Source organism: Crocodylus porosus, unplaced genomic scaffold (assembly GCF_001723895.1).
Source record: "Crocodylus porosus isolate Cpor-Errol unplaced genomic scaffold, CroPor_comp1, whole genome shotgun sequence".
Classification (NCBI taxonomy): Eukaryota; Metazoa; Chordata; order Crocodylia; family Crocodylidae; genus Crocodylus; species Crocodylus porosus.
The window spans coordinates 1526334-1552006 of record NW_017728936.1 but is presented as its reverse complement, the minus strand read 5'-3'; the positions used below and the strand labels follow the sequence as shown (position 1 = coordinate 1552006).

Below are 25673 nucleotides of genomic sequence, written 5' to 3'. Positions count from 1 at the left end.
AGGGACTGGCACAACTTGCTGACCAAAAAGAGACATGGACTTGCAAATGGCCTCCAGAGTCCTGCTCCATAGGCTGGCAAGGTAAGCAACGGCATTGTACTGGTGGGAAGTGGGAGAGAGAAAGGAAGGATAAGGCCAAGCTCTTGTTATCCTAAGCATGCCCTTGAGCAATACACAAGGTGGAACCCAAGGCAGGACACTGTTACTAGAGAGAAAGGAGGACATAGCATTTGAGTGGTACAAAGTGATTTGGGGACCCAACACACAAAGTCCACAAGAGTCTTTCAGTGGATCTGGGAATGGATACTCAGTGATTACATCAGCACTTTACAGACAGACATTTGCCCAAGTTGCGATCCCTTTCCTCTGCCTCCGTGGACAGCAGGAGCAGTGAAATCCATGCCTTGAACTGGGAATGGGTTCACAGGGGATATCCCCAAAGTTAACCTCCCCCCAGCATGTCACAGCAGAAAGACAATAACGTTTCAACACTGTCAAATAAAATTGTTTGTCACTGAACCCACAATGAACTCACTCACTGCAACCAAACATATAACGCACTCTGCAATAGATATCGACACTTCCAAGATAAATAATTTAAATTAATGTTAATTTTAAATTAACGAGCACCAAGCTACAATGCAGCCTGCTCAAGAGAGAGTTTTCTGCTCTGATCCATAAGGTCTGAGCCCCTTTAGTTCAGTGGAAGAACTGACCTGCCCTCCCCAGTTGACAGGGTGACCTAGAATTCGGCAGCGTGCATCACTGACCCCCAGTTCAGGATCAAATGCTGACCAAGAGAACCATTCCAGTAAACTGTCCACATCCCAATCAGCCTCTTTGTTGGCAATCTTGGCAGGGAAGGCAAGGATTGCACAAGTTACGGAGACCAGCCTCCCCTCAAAGCCTGCAGGGCAGTGCTAAGGCACATTGGGTAGGAGCAGGAGGGCAGGGACATCCAGTCCTGCTGCCCGTGTGGAGCCGGCTCTGAAGCTCAACCAAGAACTCTGACCTCCAGGGCCATTAATCTGGCTCTTCTCACCTGTAATATATGCACTTGAGACACAAACTGAAACAGCTGGATCACAAGTTAAAAAACAGAAAAATGCAGTATTTCCCCAAACTTCATACAGTCCAAGTTGTGGAGCAGAAAGCTCCACCCATCCTGGCCTCAGAGCAGAGCTACACCAGGTGCTAGCTCCTCGAAAAGCCCACAGTTCTTCCTCCAAACAAAGTGCTTGTGTATCCATCTCTGGCTTAGGGTCTTACCAGCCATCATCCTATATAACAGGATGAAAACTCCTACTCTTCAGCTTACTTCCGTCATTTGAAAATGATGGGATGCTTTCCAATCCTCTGGTTAACCACGCTCTCCACAACCTTTTAATTTAACCCTTTTTCAATGAGCACTGTTCACTAGCTCTCCTGCAGTGGAGAGACGAAAAATGGACCCGAACGTTTACCCAAAGATTTTCTCTTGGGTAACAGAACCACCCATAGCAAGTAAATGCTGGAATGGACACACGCACCCACATGCTCCCAGTCCATGGACAGGGATTTCCAATTCCCCAAACCCAGGAAGTTCTGCTCCAATTCAGTGTTTTGGTATCAATATTCACCGCAAAATACTGTAAGGCATCCTCCCTTCTCAAAATAAAATTCACAATCGGTGCCATTTCAGGCTTCCCAAAGCCAGCCCCCAGACTGGGGTCAGGAAGCAAACTGGCACCCCTTTGCCTCATTCATACTCAAAGAGCAAACCAATCTAGTGAGAAGTTTAAAGTCCTTCATTCAAGCCCATCCTGCTCCAAGGGAAATGCTGTAGGTGGTTAAATTAAAGAGCATGGTAGAACAGCTAAAGTTCTCTGTGAAGAGCAGGAGGCCAAAGTAGTCAGTGTAGCAGCAAGCCATGGGAATGGTCTGTCCCACAGGAAGTACCTCATTGTGCCATGCTGAAGGCCTAAAAGTCAGCGCTGGACTGGCCCCAACATGATTAATCCATTCCATGACATTGAAGACTTCAGAGGCCTCTACTTCAAAAGTCTTGGCACAATGTAGATAAGAGTATCATTGCCCAAGGCAAGGAGGACTCAATAGCCCCAGGGACCAGCCCTTCCCCCTCTGCCCACCTTCTCCAGGGCCATCATTATCCCCAGCTACCAACACTGCCAAGAGCAAGGAGCATATTTGAGGCCAATATGCAAGAGCCAAAGGCTATGGCGGTGTCTCCAAGCCAATGGGTGTCAGGAGGCTCTCAGTGACAGGCAGCCATGGCAGACTCTAAACTGCCCAGACAATTTGCAGGTAATTCCAGTCCATGGCCCCATCAGAAGTAAGTGAGGTTCTTGACAACTCTCAGTTCAAGCATCTTCTTTATAGCTAATGCCTCATGAGAGACATTGTGCTCCGAAGCCTGTGAAATACAAAAAAGAAGACTGGTTTTCCATGCACCATAGTGAGGAGCATCCTTATAGAAACCTAGGTAAGTATGAAGGGTTGTGTGCCTGTTTCAGACTTTCCACTCATCTCAATCATACTCTCATCATTCATGGTGATCTGTTTTAGTGAAGCTTTTAAAACTTTTTAAATTGTTTTAAAACATTTTAAAGAGTTTCCTACTAAGTACATACAATCGCAATAGTATTCAGGGAATCTGGAGAATAAGCCACTACACTACACTGACCCCATTGGCAAAATAAATGAGAAAAATCTGTGACTAAGGATCTGGGACACCAAGTTGATGCAAAAGGAAGATTATTGGTATTGTTATTAGATCAACAGTGAAAACAAGCAAGTGACTCTCCATTGAGAAGTCTGTTGTTTAAATCAGCAGCTAAACTGATCAACTTGATCTCTGGACTAGAGAAATCTTTGCCATGGTTCATGAGTTGGTAAAAGCATAATAGTTTACCTGGAGCAATCCACTGCTGACAGGTATTAGCTCTGCTATGAAAGGGTTAAGCAGTAGGGCTGTGCAAAGCTTCAGACCATGATTCGGATTTGGAGACGATTCAGAGGCTGAATCTACGAATCCAAATCGAATCACTGGAAGCTTTAGGCTTTCCAAATCGATTCAGAGCTTCTGAATTGATTTGGAAAAGCTTTGGAGATTCGGCCACAGGGTATAATGGGGAATCAATGAAATAGCTATAACTTTGTCGTCTTTTGGCTGATTCAGATGAAACCTGCAGGGACGGTAGCTTCTGTTGAGAGCATGACATGCCACGCTTTGAGGAGATAGGTGCAGGTGTTTCTGGGAAATTCCGCCTCAAAGTCCTGAAAACAGAACACGTCACACGTGTGTGTTAAGACACAGTGGAGTCAAAACTGCAGGCATGCTAGCCCTGCTGAGGCCACAAAGCCTGCCAAGTTTCAAGAAGATAGGTGCAGGGGTTTGGGGGAAACTGCACCTCAAGCTGCGGACAAGCAAAATTTGTGACATGGGGGACACTGTGTGTGTTAAGGCGCAGCAGGATGAAAGCCACAGGCCTGACAGCCCCTGCTGAGGCCACAAAGCCTGCCAGCTGTCAAGGAGATAGGTGCAGGGGCTTCTGGGTTCTGGGGCCCTGCACCTCTAGCTACTGACAGGCAAAACTTGTGATATGGGTGCTTGTGCAACTGTGTCCGTCCCAGAGCACGGGGTGGGGGCACGACAATGGACTACTGTAGGCCTGGCTGCTAAGCTACTGTGTTACCGATCAATCATGATTCACTCAGGGACCAGCTCAATACACAGTAGCTAGCTACTAGATAATGAGTTAACGAGCAAGGATTAACACCTACAAAACCACAGACTAAGGAGAAGAAAGAATCACTAGAGTCGGGAACTGCTTCTGCCCCAAGACAGAGACAGTCAGTTGCACAAGCACTCATGTCACGAGTTTTGCCTGTCAGCAGCTAGGGGTACAAGGCCCCAGAACACCCCTGCACCTATCTCCTTAACAGCTGGCAGGTGTCGTGGCCTCAGCAGTGGCTAGCATGCCTGCAGCTTTCACCCTGCTGTGCCTTAACACACACGGTATCACCCATGTCACGAGTTTTGCTTGTCCGCAGCTTGAGGTACAGTTCCCCTGAACCCCTGCACCTATCTCCCTGAAGCTTGGGAGGCTTTGGGGCCGTAGCAGGGGCTACCACCCCTGTAGTTTTCACCCCACTGTGGCTTACACACACACGACATGAGTTTTGCTTTCAAGAATTTGGGGTGCAGTTTCCCCCAAACCCCTGCACCTATCTCCTTGAAGCTTGGCATGTGTCACGCTCTCAGTAGGGGCTACCATCCTGGCAAGTTTCACCCAAATCAGCCAAAAGACAACAAAGTTATAGATATTTCATTGATTCCCCATTACACTCTATGGCCAAATCTCCGAATCTGCTCTGAATCTTCCAAAGCAATTTGGCCGAATCGAATCGGAGAAACGATTCAGATCTCTGAATTAAATCTCTGGCATCCAAATCGGCCAAATCCGAATTGAATAGCTCCCTATTCGCACAGGCCTATTAAGCAGGTTTTGTGGGCTCCCCAGTGTTGGGGATTCATATCTAGGTGGAATAACTGAAGCAGCTCTCTGAAAACAAAAGCTTCATTGGTGGAGGCTGAAAAGGAGAAGCCCTAGGAACAACCCAGCCCAGCACAGGCAGAAGGTGCCGTTCATCTAGCCTGCAGGGCAAAAAGGATAAGAACCCCTTGCTGTACTCAAAACCAAAAGGCAAGAGGTGAGTTTGGACCCTACGCAGCATCTACACTGTACTTGCAAAAAGATCACACAGGCTTTTTTCAAATTTGTTTTCATAATTTGCAGATTACTGTAATATGCAGCAGTTCTGGAGTCACTTATTTTGATAGCATAGACAAGCCTGTGACACAGCAGAACTCTCCATTAACAGCACAATGCAGACATTCTGGCTGGCTGGCTCCATTTGGCAAGTTTGCCTTAATGACATTGCATCTCTGGGGCAGGAACCATCCTTCCTTACTTGCATGGCATGAGTTCATTCATACTCATAACCACCTTGTGCTATGCAAACAGGGAAGGAAAAGATGGCTCCTACTCCAAAGGCTTAGGAGGTATTTCCTGTCTTACGGTGCCAGACATATGGAGGCCCTGATGCCACACTACTGTTCATAGTTATTACTGTAAATACAAATGATGGTAAGGGGAAATTCTTCATATACTAAGTATTCCCAGTAGCTGCATGGAGAACGCTCCCAAATTTCAAGGTTATGCCTATGGCAATGAAACAGTGTTCATGGACAAGCACTGCATTGCGTACCACTGCTCATGAATGTGTCAAAGCTAGTCCGAAATATGATCACGTGACTTCCCAGTAGTAACAAACATAGGGAGGTAAAATCTCTCAAGCTATTACATAGGTGAAAATGTATCCATGGTTATGGCCAATGAGCTGTTAGCAATAACGTTTTCCCCAGTGCTCTCTGTGAAGTCCAAAGATCCTCAGAGAGATGGTGCTACACAATTGCTAAGTAACAGGAGCAGCCCAACACAGGTGGAAGGTAGTTCAGCGGCAGCAAGCAAAGGAGGATGCAGGTAGTTACTTACAGCCATGGACTTTAATGTGATTTGCTCATAATAGTGTATGGTCTGTTTCTTATTGCCAGAATCAGGGTAGCCAAAGCCTGCAATGTGTACTACGTCACAGAAGTGCAATGCCAAGGTGATAGCTAACAATCCCGTTGTTGGTTTCTGAGAGAGAGATAGAGAGACAAACAACATGACTCGATGATAAACATACATGCTGTGCTGTTCGGTGTAGTTTTCTCTCTCCTCCTCCCCCCAGCAACAGGTCCTGTGTGCAACATAGTGGCTGGCTCCAAGGACTCTCAATCTGTCACTAGGTTACTCCAAATAGTTTGGGCTTGGGATGCTGACGTTACAAGATCCTAGACCCACTGACACCAGGCTACTTTATGGTGCAGCAACACAATTCATCACATACACACCACTTAGGATGGCTGCTTCCCCAATAGGAAGCGTCACATCTAGTAATGGGGTTGCCACCATTCCAGAACAGGGCTTCAAATGTTGTCTTGCAGCTTTCATCACTAGGCCCATGGAGCATACAACATTTTTGACTGCACAAGAGGGGAAATGCTATGTCACAAATTCCAAGATGCAGATGAATTTTCCAAAGAGCTCAGTGAGAAGTTTTTCAGATAGGAGAATCTCCCCTGGTTGTGTGCCAGGTCCCCGCACAGACCAAGGCACTGAGAAAGTACAGATTAAGCACAGCTCTATGAACTTTACTGCTCATGCCTGCACAGCTTAAACTGCTCTAGAAACTTTAAGAAGTTACTTTGACCCTTGCCTATAAAATTGCCATGTTCAAGATACTTTTCTCAGCTCAATGTAGTTTTTAAAAGACATGAGCCTTGGTAGAGAGACTAGAGAAAATGCATTCATTCACTCTGAATTTAGTATGACTGTCAACCAGTAACAACCAATTAAAAGATCTGTCCCTCTGCTCGCTGCTTATCTCAGCCTTCAATTCCAGCACCACTTATTTGCTGAGAGCAGCAAAGCTGTATGAAAAAAAAATCTTATGGAAGCAATGAAATGGTGCTGACAGAAATGTTCGGGTCATGTCCCCCTCTGGAGGCTCACGCATGGTTCATTTCCTACTACTATCACCTACCACAGTGGGGGTAAAGGTTTTTAACAAATGTGTCACAAATTAGCCCCGACACTGATCCCCTTCCCCTGCCCAATTTCCTGCTCTGCTTCCTGCTGTCTGTCATCTCTGTTGCTCCTCTTTCTGCTTTACTCCCTGTGCTCCCTCCCTGATCTTCTGCTTTGCTTTCTGCTCCCTGCCCCATCTGCCACTGTGCTACCTCTCCTCTCCTCAATCTGTTGCATGCTATATGCACATGCTGCTTGGGCCATTTGTGGCATTCATGCTACAGACTGGCCACCCCTGCCCTAGCATTTTTATATTCAAAGCGCTGTGTGAATGTAAACTAACAGAGGTCAAGGCAAATTACTGGCCTTTCCCATCCTAAGTCAGCAAGGATAGCAGCTTTGGAAGCTATATTTAAACAGCTTATAGCTTGGCCAACAAGTCAAGAAGGGGAACAACAGGGCCAGGAAAGAGGAGGCAGTACTGTCCAATGACACTAAGTCCCTTTTAGCAAGTTTTGTGTGTGAACACCTTGGGCTTTAAAATCTGAGCACCGTCAGTCTCCCTCATTCTCCTTCACCCAGCTATACTGGCTCCCTTACCTGCTTAACCTTCCGCAGTTGCTTCATTGGAAGATTAAGCAATTTAGCAGCAGTTATTTCCATAAAATAAGGGTTCAGAATTCGCACATGCTCTGGATTCGCATCCCAGATTAGAGGAGGCTGTTTCCAAAACCCCTTCCGTACCTGAAAAATGAAAACAGGAAGGTTAGTCCCATTCTTTACACGGGAGTCCCAGGGCCTGAGCCTGGGAGGGTTAGCTGCAGTAGCCAAATGAAGCAGGTAAGATATCCAGCCTGGCCTTGTGACATCGCCCACCCTCCTTATGGTACTCACGCGCTTCTTGTCATTGAGGATGGACTCCATCCAATGGAAGTCCATGGGTTTAAATGGCACCAAGACCAGCAGGGTATCTGGGTTGTTCTCCCTTTTGGGGTTGAAGTGTGCAGATTCTGGGTAAAACAAGCGCATGGTAGTCTTGGAGCCAACATCCTGCTCGTACCCATAAACTGGTGCATTGTTCAACCTTTTAGAGAGAGAGAGAGGAGACATGTGAGGCATCTCCCACTGCTTGAAGACCTGTCCCCTTGGCATCCTGCAAGCATTCCTAGGAAAGACCATTTTGGGGGCTCTAGTCACGTGTTTGCTGTACTTTGATTCAATGAATTTGTTTGGTTAGAGGACTTGGTCCAGTCTCAGGGTGTGAGATGGCATCCTTCTTGAGTGAACTCCCACATGAACAGAGGGTCACCACATACTTCCCCACCTTTCTGGCTCTGGGTGCAAGGTGCTCTTCTTTGATTTGCCTTACATAACGTAACAACGGGCATCTAATATGCATATTGAAAGATTTCAAAATAAACCCTCCCCTGTCCACCCTTCCCCCCTCCCCGGAAATGGGATGAGAGCTTGCATACATGAGAAGTGTTGTTACATGCACTACTACAACAGCAAGTGTGGTTTAAGAACCTATACAGACAGAATAGTATGGAGGGCAACTGGCACTAATCAACAAAACACAAAAGGGATCAGGTCTTCAGGTGAGGTTAACCTGTGTAGTGCCATTAAAATCAGACAGTGACCACTTACATTGGCCCATGAGCTCTGGACACTACTTTGCTCTCTGGTCTTGGCAGCACCAAACTCCCAAAAGCCCCACCCCAAAATGTCAGTTTTTGTTTTCACCGCCCAGGCTGCATTTGCACAGAGAGTCACAGATTTGAATTTCTGGAATAGGGAAGTCTGAAGTCCCTGGGGTTTGACCAAAGCCTGGAGAAGTGGACAGGAAAGCTCTTATGGATGTCAGCATGCTTTGGTTAGGTCCTTGGCCCCTGGCAAATGTGGAGCAATGTCCATCGTTCAGCAACATGCCTCAATGATCCAAGAGGCCCTTGACCAAGTCCAGGTGACGGGCCAGAGGAGTCTCACTACCACTCAAGTATTTCTGAGGTGGGACTTTATGCTAGAGGAAGGTTTCGGACCTCTCTGGTCTGAAACAAACCCATTAATTTTCCACCCATGTTTCATTTCATAGTTGCCCTTGCTGAATCTTCAAACACTGTCCGTATGCTTCCTCTAGCCTGGCGGCGTGGGGCATGGGGTAGGTTCCTCTTTCTGCTGGCTCCAGCGGCGGGATGTGAAGGGCCTGATTTTAATAAAAGCTCAGCACCTGCGGACCCTAACCAGAGCCCTAAGCGCGCAACACTTCTGAAAATAAGGCCAGGAGTTTTTGCAGGATGGCATCATCTTGGTTACTCACCACAGGGCAAAGCCACAAGCCCAGAAAAATGACTTCACTGGGCAGGGGAGACACTAACTAGAGCTGTAATGATGGGATCATAAGAAATTAAAGACCAAGGCACTGAATGTCACTATTTCCCCCTGTAATGTCCTGCAGTTGGAACAGCAGCATCATGACTAGTCCTGCTTTTGCGTTCTGCCTCTGCTACTGTCTGCAGGCAACTTGAAAGAAAAGGAAGAGACACAACATTCCCCAGGCTCGGTTCTGGTCTCTCAACAGTACATCGTTTTCTTCCTTCCCATGAATGTATCACTGGTTCCTGGAGTTTTTTCTCTGTCTGTGTGGAGATCTCTGGGAAGTGCAGGATGTAGGGAAGATGAAGGCTTGTTGTATGAAGGGCTACAAATGCTCACATACCTGATCACAACATCGTATTTATTAATTGCTTCCCCCATGGAGCTGTTCTTGAGCCGGTGTCCATTCCCCACCACCACACACCTCCGGCACTTCATGCTATGGAAAGGAAATTCATTTTGAACCACCCGCATCTCAAGGCAATTATCCTTCCCCTTTATATTTACCAGAATAGTTCTTTATAAGTTGTTAGAACAGAAGAAAGCCTAAATCCCTTGGGGCCCATACAGAGCTGCCCTGCTTGCTGCTGTAGATCCAAGTTCTGGGTGAAGTCCCATGGCTTGGCTATGCAGAGAGCAGGCTACATGGTCACAATCTGGGCCTTAGCAGCTCTGAATCTTTAAAGTACCATATTTTTACAAACTGGTTCAAGGGGAAATACACGTGGAAAATTTCCATGACTATGAGGGCGCATTTATTAGGGGCGTTTTTCCAAGGCAGATAGACACTGTCTCCAACCTCTGGGACTGAACAGAAGAAACTAATCCCTTTAATGCAGGCCACCAAATGGCAACAGCTACCAGTCACTACCACATTGGCTAGATTCAAACTGGGGACCCAGAGTGCAGGCACACATACAAGTCACCATGAGGGAAGTAGAGGGGGACTTTCCCAGTGCTGTGATAACTGCCCATATGCACAGTCTTACCTCACAGTAAGTGAAGGCAAAACCACAGTAGCTTACCCTTCAGTGAGGGGGCTAAGTTACTGTGGGTTAGCTTTCATATACTGGGGAGAAGGGATCCTAGCAGCAACTTATTGCAGAGCATTTGGTGTGCAGTAAACTCTGCCTTCTTCTACCTTGCAGTAGTTTGTTCATATGCTTTCCAGGGACAAAGGACCCTCCCTGCCTGCACATCAGGCTGTCTCCGCTGCAGAGCCTGTGCTGCCAGGGCTATGCCGGCAGAGCCCTCTAGTGAAGGCACATTTGTAAAAGGAGGGTTTTTGCTAACTTACAGAGATGCTGAGTTAACAAAAGCCCTCTTCTGCCAGCACAGCAACACCCACACTAGAGGTTTTGCTGGCATAGCTGCCAGACAGGGGCACAATCTGCTCATACCACTAGCTGATATAAGTATGCCAGGAAAGATCTGTAGCATAGACCAGACCTCAGTAACCAAAATGTGGGAGGCAGGTATAAGGAGCCCCCTACTTGAGTCATTACAACCTGAACCTTGAACCGCCAACATTAAAAGCAAGTGCCTTTACTGTATGAGCTAAAGTAGCAAGTCCACTAAACCAGTTCAGCCCAATCCAGAGGCAAGTCCACTAAACCAGTGGTGTCCAACCTTTTGCAGGCATGCCACAAATTAGCCCTAAACTCTTCCTGAGTGTCACTCCAATCCCCTTTCCATGTCTGGTCTGCTGCTCTGCTTTTTTTCTCCCTGCCCAATCTGCTGCTTTGCTTTCTGCTTCCTGCCCTATCTGCCAATGCGCTGTTTTTATCCTCTGCAATCAGCTGTGTGCCACATACAGACTACCTGTCACAGGCTGGCCACCTCTGCAGTAGATGGCCAAATAGTAACCTTTTATCCTGTTATAGGGAGCAGGCACTAGAGGAAGAACAGAGACCTGCTCATAGGCTGGGTCCAGCAGGAAAGACACTAGACTGAGGCCATCTGGCTTCTGTTCTCTGCTTGGCCATATCATCTGTGATTCTGATCATGCAGTCATCCAGTAGGGCTGGAAGGGGTGTCCAGAGGCCATCTAATCCAGTGGCCTACCCAAGCCAGGTGCTGCCACACAGGTGGGTACAATGTCTAAAAAGAGTCCTAAGACTCATGCAGGCAACTGTACAGAAGCACAGTGTCTTCATTCTTCCATATACCCTCCATACCCTTTGGGCAATAACAGAAGTTGGCAGGAGAAAATAAAGTGTGCAGCTGGGCAAGAGCTCAGAGAAACCTGCCTGTACCAAATGCTGGGGTGGGAGAAGGGAGCTGCATGTCAACCCTGGCTGCAATGCAGACCAGTCAGCATGGAAGCTGAGTTACTCAGCCAGCCTGATATTCTTCACATTTCAAAACACTCAAGACTAATTCCCATTCATGGTTGCCTTCAGATACCTGTGGAGCTCCCAGAGACAAACATCTAACCACTGTTTCTAGGGATCTCTTAAAAATAGATATGGGCTGAATTAGCCAAGAGGCAAAGGCCAAAGTACCATGAGGTGGGTGAGAAGTACTCTGTAAGCACTGTTATCATATCAGGAATGAGCCCCTGACCACTCAACTTGATGGCCTTCCCCGGATTATCCCTTGCCTGATGCCAGACTTGTCTTTTTGCTTCTGCCTAATGCACAGAAAGGGAAGAGAGCAGGCTCTGGCCCTACAGACATCTGCTGGTCCTGGGAGGGCAGTAATGCCAGCTGTCACGAAACCATCGCAAGACTTTGGATTTCTAAATCAAAGTAACTCCGACTAGCAATCTCCCAATTGAACCATCAGATCTCCGGACTTTCCCAGTTAGTAAACCTGTGGAGGTGAAGGGAGGGCGGAGAGATAGAAGACCCCATGGTGAAGAAGGGAGTAGGGCAGGAGCAGGGGCTGGGGTGAATGGGGCCCTGGGGCTGGGGAGGGTTGTCCAGAAGTGTGTGGAGGTGTGTGGGGGTGGGGGGGGAAGTGGTGTGGCCCCCCTCAGCTGTGTGCACTGGGCTGGGGCTCTGTGCCCTGCTCTCTTGGACCCAGCAGCAAGGTGACACCATTGCTGCCTGCCAGGTGGGTAGGGGACACGGGGTGTGCTGGCCACGTGGTGAGTTCCCTGCCTGCCCAGCGGCGGGAGGCACACTGGCACTGTGTGCCTGAGCTCTCGGGGCAAAGGAAGCAGGGCGCAGAGCCCCAGCCCACAGTGGGTAACCCGCCTCTGCCCCGCAGGGGGCACATGCCCCCCATGCCTCCGCACAGCTGCAGGGGGCTGAATCCCCCCGCATGCCTCTGAACAACCAGGTCCCGCCCTAGGGCCCCATTCACCCCACTCCCCCCTTCACTGTGGGGGCCCTCAATGTCCCTCCACCCCTTCTCTGTCCCCCACCCCTCCCCCTCCACTTACCGGCTGGGTGCTGTCAGTGCCTCTGTGCGTCTGCCCCTCACTCCCAAGCCACAGCCCCCCCGCCCTGCTGCCGTCTCTCACTCCTCACCCACCGTACCCCGCCTCCTGCCAGGGTGTGTGGGGATCCTCCCTCCCAGGGCTCCAAACCCCACACACACACCTTCACAAATAACAACCCTCCCAACACACACAGGCTTCAAAAATAGTATTTCATAGTTTACATGCCAATGTCTTGATTTTTTAAGAGTCTGGCTTAACATTTTTGGCACGGTTGAGTTGGCAATACTGGGTGTAACACTAGGACAAGTCTGGTTACATTTCCCAGGCCCTTAGTTTGTCAGATCTCCAGACCTCCTCCCAGCTGCCATTTGGACCCATGCTGTAGACAGGTGGGGCTGGAGCTGGTCCAGATTTGATCTAGGTTCTGCTCCTTACTCCAGCTACACCGGTCTTCACAGAAAACGAGACTGCTTGTTCTATACTTCTCATCCATGTCCTGCAACCCCTGTGCATGCTCAGGCAAGCAGAGACCTCAAGAATGGGCACAGCTCTTGGCAGTCACATACCCACTGGCTATTACTCCAGGGTCATGGCTGACTGCCACTTCAGCTCGTTACCCTTAGCCAAAAACAACAGTTCATTTTGTCCCAAGTTGGAGTGCAGCGATCTACTTCATATTAATGCCAGCACACACCCTGAGCACTGGCAGGGGTTGCAATACCATGACAACATGTCCTGAAAGAGGTCCGAGACACCATCCCAATGCTGGGCTGGGCTATAGCAGAGCTCTGCAAGGGCCTGGACCTAGAATACCAGTGGGCTGGCAGGCAGCTGTGTGTCTCTGATATACGTAACTCTGCACAGCACCATTAAGTTCTTCTTACAACAAACAGGGAGGCTGGGCAATGTGTTCAGCCCAATCCAGAGGCATGACCACATCTGGCATAGGAGCTAGCTCTACACTGGCTAGTATAGGTACTAATAATGGTGGAGTGGTTTACACTGCCCAATGAGAGTAGAACTAGCTCAGGTGCATCTGCAGAAGCTGAAACCTGGCCCCCAAATTGCAGAGTAGATGTGCATGTGAGCCCACGCCAAGGAGGACAGCAAAGACCTGGCAGCAGGGGAGAGGCCTGGGGACAGGGAGCCATGATGATGCTCCACGTTTCACACAAGAGAAAGGTAAGAGAAGAGGGGCAAGCAGGACACAAGGATCAACAAGAGATCAACTGGAGGCACTGAGGTACGTCCTACTACCTCCAGCACTGACCCCCCCCCACCCCCCACCCCAGCACTTAGGGTCTCTCACACAGGCATCTTGTAGAAGTTCAAAATTAGTCTCCGGGCCCTTCTTCCTACCTCTGCATCCCTGTTTTCTGAGCACTGGTGGAGAAAAAACCCTAAAGGGCCTGGGGTCCCATCTCCTGGTACCTGCTCTTCCTCATCCTCAGGGACAGTTGCCAGAAAGAACTTCTTTGAAATGCACAAAGGAGACATCAGAGCCCAGCAACTGCAGGGTCACCTCCTTCCGCAGGGACAGGGGGAGGTGGTTCAGTACCTCAGAGCCAGATTCTCAACATCCTTCCTACCAGTATCAGTCTTTGGTACACTGTAGCCAGAGCAACAAACCCCATATTGGTCTCCAATCCCAGTTGCTATCCCCTCTGGAACCAGGAACCTGACCTAGACCCCAACGACAACTGACCACACTCGATGCAGCATCAAGGCGGACAGATACACCCAGACAGTAGCCACCCCTGCCTAGGAGACCTAGTCATCTCACAAGCTTTCAGAAGCTCTGCATTTAAGTCACCTCAAGAGGAGGACTGCTCTTCTCATGCCACTCTGCAGCTGGGGGTCCTGAGCAGTTCGTTCCCTGCAAGCTCAATGCACTCTGCCTCCCCAGCCCTTTTGCATGTTGCCTAGCACATGAGTGAGATTAGGCACCTGTGGCACCTGGACCACCCTGCAGAGCACTAAGAGGACATGCCTTGCTTTTAAAGATCTGCTCATTTTGTTGAACATTTGCTTCCCTCATCTGGTGTGAGCTGTCAAGCCAGCTCCAGACACCATAGCAACAGGAGCCTTAGAGACATATCATAAATAATTAAGTCCCCATTTTGTGTGCTGTGGAGCCCAGCAGTGACTGGGTTAATACTCATTACACCCAGACCTTTGAGGGAAGACCGTCTCCTAGTTATACCAATGCTGACATCAAGGTGCCAGCCAGCATCAGCTCCCCCCTGCAGAAGCCAAAGGCACCCACCAAACAGGTATTTGTTCTCCCTGACCAGGAGACAAACTCCATGTCTCCACATATTGATCCAAAGGCTGGATAAAGGATTTTAACCACATTCAGGCAAGGGACAGAAAAGGCAATTGTGAGGCACCCATTAGTGGAAATGGACTTCAGCCTCTTGGCAACTAGGGAAAGAGCTTCCCACGTTTGGGAAAAAAATCATCTGCTGGTTTGACATCAATTCATTGCAAGAAATACAGAATCTTTGATCTCCTCATCCAGTATGGGCCCAGCACAGCTCAGTGGCAACTGAATTATTGCAGCCTGAATAGGGAGAGTCCAAGATGGCAGGCTTCCAGACACCAAAAACCATCCAGTAAGTGACCCATCCAAAGATGAAATGGGCTATAAAGAAGAAACACCCTCATGTGTATACCCTGGGGTACACTGGTACTAGGCACTGCACAGGTGGGGAACTTGGCCCTGTCATTATGCCTTTGACTTGGACAGTTGAGAAAGAGAAAACCTGATCTCCAGGGCTCCCAATGCAGCCTCTTCCAACGCCTACATGAGGATAAGAGGGCCAAGGCTTTCTTTGGGTGATAGCTTTTATTGGACCAATTGCAGCTGGTCCAATAAGAGACAGCACCCAAAGAAAGCCTTGCCTCTCACATAATTCCTGGACCAGTGTGGCTACAACTTCACTCTAGCATTTCCAGGAAGATAATTCACCCTATAAAGATGCTCTCCGCAATCTAGGATGTTAAGAAGTGTCAAAAAAGGCTGGATGCTCTGGAATTACCTTAGGATGGTTTCAGGCACTGAGTAGCTTGTGATTGCTAACAACCGGAGAAGAACATCTTCTGCAAAGTAAAGCAAAGGAGCTGTCAGTGAGGTTGGTCCTCCCCAGAAGCAGTGGGTTTCACCATATCAGGCGAAAGTCCCAAAAGGTAGGCAATGCACTGGGCTGTCACTAGGGAGAAAACTCTTGATGGAGATGGGCTTCCTGAGAGCTGGCTGGAAAATGCAAAACAGCCATGTGCTGATGGGTCAGGTACAAGGTGAAACTAAATAGCCATGTGCCCAGGTTCGACACTAAGTAAGTCGGACAAAAGCCAATCCTGCCTACATCCATCCGTGTCCTAGTTATCCACCCTCTCTGCTTTGGTACCCAAGTGCCCCAGTGCTAAGCATGCTTTCTGGGAAGAGGGCTTGATAACCCCTCACCAGGGCAGAATAGCTTCCTAAGGAGCTCATATCTGTACCAGCAAACCTCGGACCCGTTCCAGCACATCATGTCACCCTTGTCCAAGCACCAGACAGGGAACCAGCACCTAAATATCACCTCACCAAGCTTAGGGTTTCTGCTTGTCACTCAGTAACTGCAGCGTGTCTCACCACACACTTGCCATGTCTCAAAGCCTCACCCAGAGCCACCACCACCACAGGCCCTTCCTTCCCCCCTGTTCCCAGTTCCCAGGCTCTGCTGGGAGGGGTCCTCAGGGCAGGGCTGAGAACTTGAGTAGGAGCCTCTACCCATCCTCTTTGCCTGCTCAAAAGAGAGCAAATTAACAGCCTAATGTCGGGAGGAAGAGGAGGATGAGAAAGGAAAAGACGCCCTGCTGCTGCCCCAGAGTGGAACTGCACCCGGTTCAGGATCTGGGTCTGGGTAGGAAGTACCGAAACATGAGCAGCAAGTAGGACAAGAGGAGTGAAAACGAGGGGCTGAAGAAGGAACATGGAGCTTAATAATAGGCCCCTTCTAATGATTTCAGTTTATTTTTAGATTACTGGGATTTGTTCCCCTTTGTAAAACCCACAGTTTGCTGAGTTTTCATCCTGTAGGGGGAACATTGGCCCAGCAGATTCAGCAAATGCAGGGTTTGATAACATCAGTCCTTTGAAATGCAGAGAACAGATGGCTTTTTGCTCAAATGCCCCTTTCTTCCCCCACATAACCTTAAAGGGCCAAGAGCAAAGGACATAATCAGTAAAACAAACTGTCCAGGGAAGTCATGAATCTTTCACCTGGCAAAATCTTCAGATCAAGGCTGGGTAAAACTGTCCAGCCTGGGTTATCCAGGAGGGCAGGCCAGGTGACCCAACCACCCCTTCTGTAGCTACCTTTTCTGAATCGCTACAATTGTTGCCCTCCCCATGTTCATGCTGAAATTATCCAAAACCATGAGCCCAGTGCCAAAAAAAAAAAAAAGAGAGAGAAAGCAGATTCACTTACCACTTCCTTTAGTACCATATGGCAGCTCATATGGGGAGACAGTCTTCACCCAAAAGTAATCCTTTAGCTGTAAGAACAGTGGATGGTCCCGTGTGTAACTACAGTAAACATAAAGCCAATGAGTTAGAGGGACTCGCAAACCAGATACTAAAACCGTGACCCCTCAGCCGACTCCTGAGCCGTCCTGCCCCATCTCTCAGTCCCAAAGCCTTCAGCAGTGATCTTCCCCAGGCTCTACCGATCCCTTCGGAGCAGAGGCCAGACCTCTAACACACCAGTTTATTACTCACTTTCCTATAAGCAATGCAGTTTTCTTTTCCACCTCTCCTTGGGGACACACTGACTTCTCTTCTTGCACAGGGAAATAAAAGCTGTAAGACAAACAGCAAAGATGGCAACTGCCCTAGCCTGGGCTGTCCTACCGATCGCTGTAGGTACAGACACCAAAAAAACTACCTCAAACCGTCTAATTTACTTATATTCTGAGCTCCTCCCACCCCTTGGATACATCTTCACTAGGAAAAAAGTGCATTTTTAGCTCATTACTTAACCCCAGGCTCTCCCACAGTTTTTAGCATATTCTGCTTCCGTGTTTAAGTTACAAATTTGCCTCATCTCCATTACACTTTTGCCTTGTGTTAGCCACCACCAGAGCTAGGTGAATAAAGGATTTTTCAGATCACTGAAAGTTTAGGAAAGTTAGAGAAAAGTTCATTTCAATTTTAGCCAGCTTCACATATTTTACATTCTTTACAATAAACAGAAAGGCGTTCTCTAAACAAAACTGTTTCCATGTAGAAACATTTTGCTACGAAACAAAGCATTTTGAATAGTGAAATCCACAAAAATCGACTGGTGATTGATCTGGTGGTGGGGAGCGGGAGGGAGAGGGAGGTAGGCAGAAGGTTCATGAGGGGAAAAAAATAATGAAAAAAGTTATTGAGCTCCGGCTCCCACGTGCAAAGAACAAAACAGCTTTTATCCTCGTAAAGCCGAGTCTTTCAGGCTCACAGGTCATGATCTAAGGTTTTAAAAAAATCCCAGGCCTAGAGAAACACCACCAGAAAAAAAAGCCCCAAAGCATTCCTGCACAATGTCACCGGGCTCCCCCATCGGTGGTGCTGTAGGAGGGATCAAGTGGTGAAATTCCACCAAGGTGATTGAGGTCTGACACCACTTTGCCAACCTGCCTCATCTGCCACTGGTGTGACCATCCAGCACCATTTCCTATTTTGAGACTGAGACATCCCAGAAGCCATCAGAAAGGGCAGAAAAGACCAGCCTCTTGCCTCCACTGGAACTTTGAAAATACACTCACAGCTGTATGTACCTCTCTTCCCAGGAGGTATAATACCACACCATCACGGCAAACACCACCAGCAGTGCCAGTATCTTCCAACCTACACAGAGAAAGAGACACAGAAAATGCTGTAAACCCAGATGACGGCACTAGGACTATAGCACACAAGAACTAGCCCATCCAAGAGATGTGCGTGTGAGTGTGTACACATGCACACACACACTCAGCCAAGGTCTAATTCACTGATAAACAATATTCCATCTCAGTTAATATGTCCAAGTTTGTACAGAGAAACACTCAGAAAGATGCTGGGAAAAATCCCTCTTAGGAGAAAAGTTTGGGGATCGAGCTTCCAATAATCTAGCCCAATGATTCTCAATCAGGGTATCATGGTACCCTGGGGTGCTCTGAGATCCTTTCAGGTGTGCCACGGAGTGCTATGAAATGTTAGCAGTTAGGTGTGCAAACATGATTTACAATCTAAAATCAGAGATTTCAAGTAGGAATCCAATAGGGTCAAAAACATTTTAATCTGTGATCTTTCAGAGTGCTTTACAACAGAAGAACCACTCTTACTTTTCTGTAGTCAAGAAAGGAGTAGAACCTAGGAGCTGGCATTTTCCAAGCAGTGCCCAGAGTCTAAAGAGGGGTGTCTTGAGGCAATAAATGTTTAAAATCACTGATCTAGATATATGATTCCTACAGCACCCTCCTTATTGTAGCATTTAAGCACAATGATTGGCTAAAGAAGATAAAAGCAGAAGATACAAAATGCCTACCTAAGACTTCTCCTCCATCTTTCTCTGACAACAGAAGACTTTTTTCCTTGCAGCAACATTTCCAGTGCTACATCCTGTCTAGTTTTAATGAGCCAAGCAACTGGATTTACACCATTCTCTGGGGAAGTGACAGATTGCCTGATGGTGAGGTCTACTGGTTTTTACTAAGTTTTCCAGTACCTAACTTCTTCCTGTTCCTCTTACCACAGTCATATCCTCTTAAATTACTCCAAATAAAGTGCTTATATACCTCTATCCTGTGTAGTCAGCCCACTGCTGTATTATTGAACAGACATAATTTAGCCACAGTATATGAACTACTGGCCTGACTCCTCCTGCTTAGGCCTTAGGTACCTAGAGTCAGTGGGCTCTTAGACCCTGATCCAACAAAGCACAGCCTTAACTTAACACAGTTAGTTGCAACAAAGTTAAGTGGACAACTCCTGGCACTGGCGGTTAGTGTGGGCTTACACAAACTGCAAGATCTTAGCCAAATTACTCAACACCTTGCAGGTACAAGCACTTTATGAGGTGAAACTCAGGACTAAACCCACTGACTTCTCCAGAGCAGGTTTACTAGGGGTAAAAATTAGGAAGCAAGAGAGTCTATTTCTCGTCAGAGTTTGAAATGCCTCCCAATTTTATGAGTTGTTTGCTCCTTTTTCAAAGCTGTCAACAGAAACGTTAAATGAAACTAGCACTGATGCCAGCCCATCCCACCCCACTCCCTCTGAGGCCTGCCAGTCAGCTTGATTCATTGACCTGGTTTACAGCCTTTTGGCCAATTCCCCTGCTTGCCCCAGCCCCAGCCCTGTAGCAAGAGAAACAGCAGCAGCTCCAGCCTGGGCTCTGGGGCCTGGCCAGAACTGCAGTTGCTGCATCAGCTGCTACAGAGCCCAGCTGGGGCTACAACAAGCAACCCCTGCCCTACCTTTTTAAGGAATATTTTTTGTGTCCTAGGTCAAATTAGCCAGATCAGGTCCAAATCCACTTGAATCATCCAAGAACCGTGTGGCCCTGCTACCAGCAAGTACCCTCCACCCCGGCCTGGGACTTCAGATACTTCTAAATCCTTTGGTAGGCATCCTACATGCAGGCCCAAGCATCTGGGGTTCAGATGCCTCCAAGTTTCGCTTGCCCTCAGCCGGTACGGCCACAGGAGCAAGCTAGAAGCAAGCACATCCTATGCCCTGGGCTGCAGATGGTCCAGAGCCAGAGGTGCCTACTAGGCCTCCACTTCCCCGCCCTCGCCACCAGTACCTGTAAATACCTGGGGAGCCTGACCTACTGTAAGGGGTGTTTGCCATTATGTGAAGCACCCAACGCAGCATCCTGCAAATGTAACACACACAGCAAAATATGTCACAACAGACTTCAATGCAGAGCAGTCACCAAAGGAAAACAAAGGCTGGTGGGGCTGTACTTCAGAGCAGGGCACAGCAATACAGACATCAGTGACTACTCTGAATTTGAAGGGACTGTCCTGGAATTGAGCTGATTTAATCTTCTCCAAGGTTTGAGAGCAGACAGTAGCCGCAGCATATAGCAAAACTACAAAATGATTACTGAAAACATTAGAGGAAGCTGTTATCTCGTTAGCCAGACAGAGCCCAGCTCCAGTGCAAGTAACTTCGAGTGTGAATAAACACCAGAGACATGAGCCGAGACTAAGGTCAGTGCAGCTGGAAGCAGAGAGAGTGAGAGAGAGGCTGAACGTGCGGACTGCAGCGAAAGGGAACAACTGCACTGCTCCAGGCATGAAGGTGCATGTGCTGTGGAAGGAGGCACCTACCCAACCACAGAACATGAGTATATGCAAAGCATTGTGGGAAACGCAGGTGATGGGGACGTCATGCTCAAAAAGGACAGACAGGAAACCAGGCTCACTGGACTAATGCTGAGGAAGCACAGAGGAAGAAGCCAAGAGAAAATGCATGATTGCACATCAGCATGGCATCCTAGAAAGGATGCACTTTGCCAGGTAACACTGGGAGTAGATGCAGTCAGGTCAGGGTGAGGGTGGTCTTTGCTGGAAGGGCAGAGCCCATGCCACTGCCCCAAGTCACACAGCTGGTAGGTTGTGAAGGATGCTGGGTGACCCCAGCCAAGAGGATTTGCATCTGGGATTGGTGAACTTATTCTGTGGAGCCTGACCTCAAACTCTGGCACAAAGCAATTCTCAACCCCTCGCCAACCCCACTGCTGGATCCTGGCTCATCACTAAGGAGTAGCTTGTGACAAATCTACCTTAGCTCTCATTAAACCTTAACTTGCTTCACTTTGACAGTGATCCTCCCCTCCCTTTCTTCAACTGTGCTTAGCCAGAAACCAAGCTGTAGCCCTCCCCATCACAGCCTAGCAGCCCTGACCTACCTCAATGCAAGCTCCTCAGAGACCTGCCACTGCCAAGATAAGATTCCTAGCTATCCCCCATCGCCTCCCACTGACTCAACTTCTTCCCACTTCTACTGACCTATCGCTAGAATATGCAGGACCTTCTCTACCAGGATCCTATGGTTTGGCTTGGCTCTAATTCCAGCTTTGTACCAACTGTGTTTTGCCCTTGTTTTTACTTCCCTTCTTCTCTCCAGCCCTATATTCTAATTCTCTCCAAGGGACTGGGCAACAATGGGGTGAAGGAACCAGACCAAAGAGAGGAGAGATCTCTATGTAGATGATTCCTTCCCACACCTTTCCTGGAGATGGCCTTAGAAGAGTAGGTCTGTGGAAAGACAGACGCTCACTCCATCCATCAGACTGCTCTTTGCACTTACTCCAGGAGAAGGAACTCAGCATGCTGGCTGATCTTTCAGGCCAAGGGCCTAAGACAGAATAAGACCAAGCCACCCTCTTTCTCATGAAATGTTGCAGGGGGTCCCCATCTGCCTCCCCTCTGCAATGCTGTTAAATACTGCTCTGCATTTCTGTCATTAGCAGCCTGAAAAATCCTTTTTAGGAAAAGAACATAAAGGAACGCAGACTTACGGGATTTGCTGAGCATTTTTATCAGCAGGTGAGGCATCACCCAATGGCTATTGCTTTCATCGCGGCCACCGCTCGTCACCTAGAGTGGGAAGAGGAAGACGCTTTGAGTCGCACCTGTCGAGCAAAATGGCTACTCACTTTGTACACATCCTCTCTCTCCCCGGGCAGCCGGGCACTTCCAGGCAACTATAAGCACTTGCAATATGATGGCCAGAATGGCAGCAGTGCAGGCAAATTAAGATTTCTATAACACCACACACACACGCATGAACAAATGGAGGCAGACTACACCGGCACTTTTGAATACTTGTGCGAACAAGTTCCGTTTTTCAAAAGGATTCTCGTCCCCTTCGAAAGCAACTAGGGCACTTCTGACAATTTTACTCACTCTCTCTAGGGAGACAGAATCATTATGCAGAGAGGTGGTTAAACATTTTACATGCCATTAAGTAAGGTGAAAAAACCCCCCACCTAAAACCTGAAAATAAATTTGTTCCATCTCCACCAAATGCATTACAAACATGACCTCAGGTACGTAACATAGGTGCTGGTTTCCCATTAAGCAGCTACATTTCAGTAATATATGCCATGAAATGTTGTATATGAAGTATTAGGTGCTTTCACATTACTTAAAATCCAATATGCAAATACATTTCTTACCCACATTCACGTTTACACAGTCATGTGCTAGTCCACAGTTTGTTGTAAGTCAAGATTATTACATCAACATCAGTTCTTTTGAAATCCCTGACGCATGGTATAGGTAACCACAGATTATCAGGTTTCACGTTAAAAACAAAGCACCACAGTTCCAGCTGCTCAGGAGAATGCTTTCTTTTTTGAAGAGTTACCTCCATATTATTTTTAGACACAAATATCCAGAACCAGCTTCACTCTTCTATTTTTAAGTAACGGATCAGCCTAGTAATAATTTACTTTAACTTTCAGAGACCTTTTCTGGTTAAAAAATGTCACACGTACACAAGAGACGGCCAGACACAAACCACCCAAATTCCAAGTCACTGAGTCTGCAACAGGCACCAAATGTGCTTTGCAGCTACTGAAGTAAGAACAGCTGCAACACTGACCCCATAACAAGAAGCCCAGCAGATGAGATGGAAAAGGCAGGTATTATTAAGACCAGATTCCACATATTTGGATTAAATCCAATTCCTTTGATTCGGCCAGCTACTCGAGAAGGACCCTGGCTCCAGAGGCTAAGTATCTGCACTTGCTGCCTTACTTCTGTGACCAGTGCTGCATGTTGACAAAGCCTCCTGTTCATAAAGCAGTCTGAAGTACCAAATACCTCTGTTCCAGAAGAAGCCACCATTGTAAGGGTTTAGCTGACTTTGCCACAGTGAAGGATCTCAGCAGAAATGGTTGAAAACTACCTTCCTAAATATCATCCCGTGGTTAATTAAGGAAGTCTCAAGAAAAAACCCTCCCAGCCCACATACATCATGTTTACTTGTTTCAGAGCAGGTGTCTGTTAACCAACCAATTCTCAGCAGCTTAGTCACTTGGTTTATTACTTAGTTCTGTCATGATTCCATAATTAAATCATGCTTGCTCAAAATCTTTGCACTGCAGCGGATGTCTGGAGAGACAGACACCCCTCAGGAACAATGAGAAAGGAAGTCAGCAACCAGGGCCAGGACATTCCTCCAAATGGACCCTGGGTCTGCATGCCTGTCTTGCTGCTGCTTAGCTATTGCAGAGAGACTTCAGAGCACTCCCACACTTGCAAAAGCAAGACAAAAACCTAGAATTAAAATCCACACATATTTGTGGGACAAAAATAAATACATTCAGCAAGGACAGGTCCAGTTGCAGAGAGAGACATCAGGACAGAGCAAATCCACTTCTCTCTTTCGCCTCGATCCCAAGGCAAACACTGATTTATTCCGTCATGAAATAAAGTGAAGTACTGGTGAAATGAGCCAAGCTGTGAGGTTTATCCCTTTGTACACCTGCCAACATACCTTACTCCTGACTTAAAAGGGCCATACCAAGGGGGAAGAGGATAGTCTGGCTTGCAGGACCCATTCAACTTTTCCTTTCACAAGAACTAGCACCAATTTAATTATATCAATTTAATTATTTTTTTTTAAACAAAGTGGTAAAATTTCTATGCAGATACAAACTGAAATAAGCCAGTCCTTGCACCAGATACTTACATTAAGCCCAAAACAAGCCATATCTATACCACTAAAAATGATCTTACAGGAGTTTGTACCAGTTTAACAAAATAAGACTAAATTCACACTGTAAGATACACCACTACAGTTCTCCCAGACTAACTCAAGTGGGAACTAGACCAAGAGCCCCACCTTATTTTATGTAAATCTTCCCATAGAGATGAAAAGCCTCTTCCCATTCCCATTAATCACCTTTTGACTTTTCACGGTGGGCATCCCAGTGGTGGTCAAATGACATAGGGAAGGCACAGAAGTAACAAAAGATTGAGGTGGCCTTAGTAATGGCAGGGAAGTGAGAGTGTCATATGCTTCCACTTGATCTTAACATATAATAATGCTAATTTACTGAGCTAGAGAAAAGCCACTCAGATTCTGCAAATAATTTATGCCCCAGAGGAAGATTTTTTCCTCTAACCTTGGACAGGAGCATAATCCAGCCATGTTATTTGTCCAATTCTTCCTATGCCTTATACCTGTGTCAACGTGCCTCATGCCTCCCCTCTTTCCAGCCTAAAAAGAGTAGGCATGATGTTCTCCAGAGCCCATGAGCACCACAAAGACTGGAGAAGGCATTGCTGAGCAATGGAATACACCAAAGAGACAGGTCCCACCCAAAGCCACCAGGGATGGTGAAAAACCAACTCTTACTTTCAAGGTCACATCACTGCAAACACTAAAAAACCTAGGGCGTCCGGAGAAGCAGGAGCTTACTCCACCATCTCAATAGATCTGAGTCACTCAGCAGTGAGCTGGGCACTTTTGGGCCTTACACGAGCCAGCATGGTCCAGTTTCCCCACAGAGCCCCTGTTCATCTCTCATTTCTCGATGAAGTGACGCAGCTGGAAAAAGCTTCTGCAAAGGAGGCTGGTACACACCAAGCTCATCCATTTGAAATGCTTACACCATGAGAGGAGATTTTAAACTACCTAACACTTAGTACTGCTATACAGCACTCCTTGCAAGGATCTCACACTGCAGCAGGGATACAGCCATAACCCATCCTCTGAGGCAGGTCAGCATCATCATCCCTGTCTTGCAGATTGGGAAGTGAGGCTATAAGTCACACTGCAAGATCAACAAGAGACCCAGGGGAAGGACCTCGATACTGGGCTCCTGCCCCAAGCACTGGTCCCTCATCTACTTTCTCCTTACAAAGACACAGCCAGCCTGGCACTAGGCAAAAGTGATATCTGCTACATCCCAAACACAAAGTACACAGAAGTACTTGCTACAGGGGATGCCCAATAACCCACACAAGCCAGTCCTCGTCAGCCAAGATCCTTGATTCAAATGAGCCTCCAAATCTTCAGCTTCTTCAAGGACTTGCTGCCCATGCCCACTTCAGGGGGCCCATGTCTGTTTTTTCAAAACACGTCCTTCATTCAGAAAGGTGGAAACTGCTGCAACATTAACCCTCCCCCAGGACTTCTCCTTCTGGAGGGAACAAACCAGCACCGGCATGTGAGCACAGTAAGGCAGATTCTGCTCTCTCCCAGTAAATTAGGAACAGACCTGTTGATATCAGTGGATTTATAC

The 25673-nt window shown here is 47.6% G+C and overlaps 1 protein-coding gene across 4 annotated transcripts in view; it reads right to left on the bottom strand.

The window, feature by feature from the left end:
- Nucleotides 1-209: 209 nt before the first annotated feature.
- The window catches only part of ST3GAL4 (ST3 beta-galactoside alpha-2,3-sialyltransferase 4), a 117320-nt gene continuing 91856 nt past the window's right edge, over nucleotides 210-25673 (bottom strand). For 3 of the 4 annotated variants that reach the window (XM_019546967.1, XM_019546969.1, XM_019546966.1), the window contains 10 exons: nucleotides 21936-22014; nucleotides 18190-18271; nucleotides 17162-17242; nucleotides 16872-16969; nucleotides 15438-15498; nucleotides 9352-9447; nucleotides 7530-7719; nucleotides 7236-7379; nucleotides 5559-5702; nucleotides 210-2413 (listed from right to left, as the gene is read on the bottom strand). In XM_019546967.1, the coding sequence (XP_019402512.1) occupies nucleotides 2327-2413; nucleotides 5559-5702; nucleotides 7236-7379; nucleotides 7530-7719; nucleotides 9352-9447; nucleotides 15438-15498; nucleotides 16872-16969; nucleotides 17162-17242; nucleotides 18190-18271; nucleotides 21936-22014 (1062 nt within the window). In that variant the 3' untranslated portion in view covers nucleotides 210-2326. The remainder of the gene's footprint in view (nucleotides 2414-5558; nucleotides 5703-7235; nucleotides 7380-7529; nucleotides 7720-9351; nucleotides 9448-15437; nucleotides 15499-16871; nucleotides 16970-17161; nucleotides 17243-18189; nucleotides 18272-21935; nucleotides 22015-25673) is intronic. The other variant, XM_019546968.1, reaches the window with a different exon arrangement.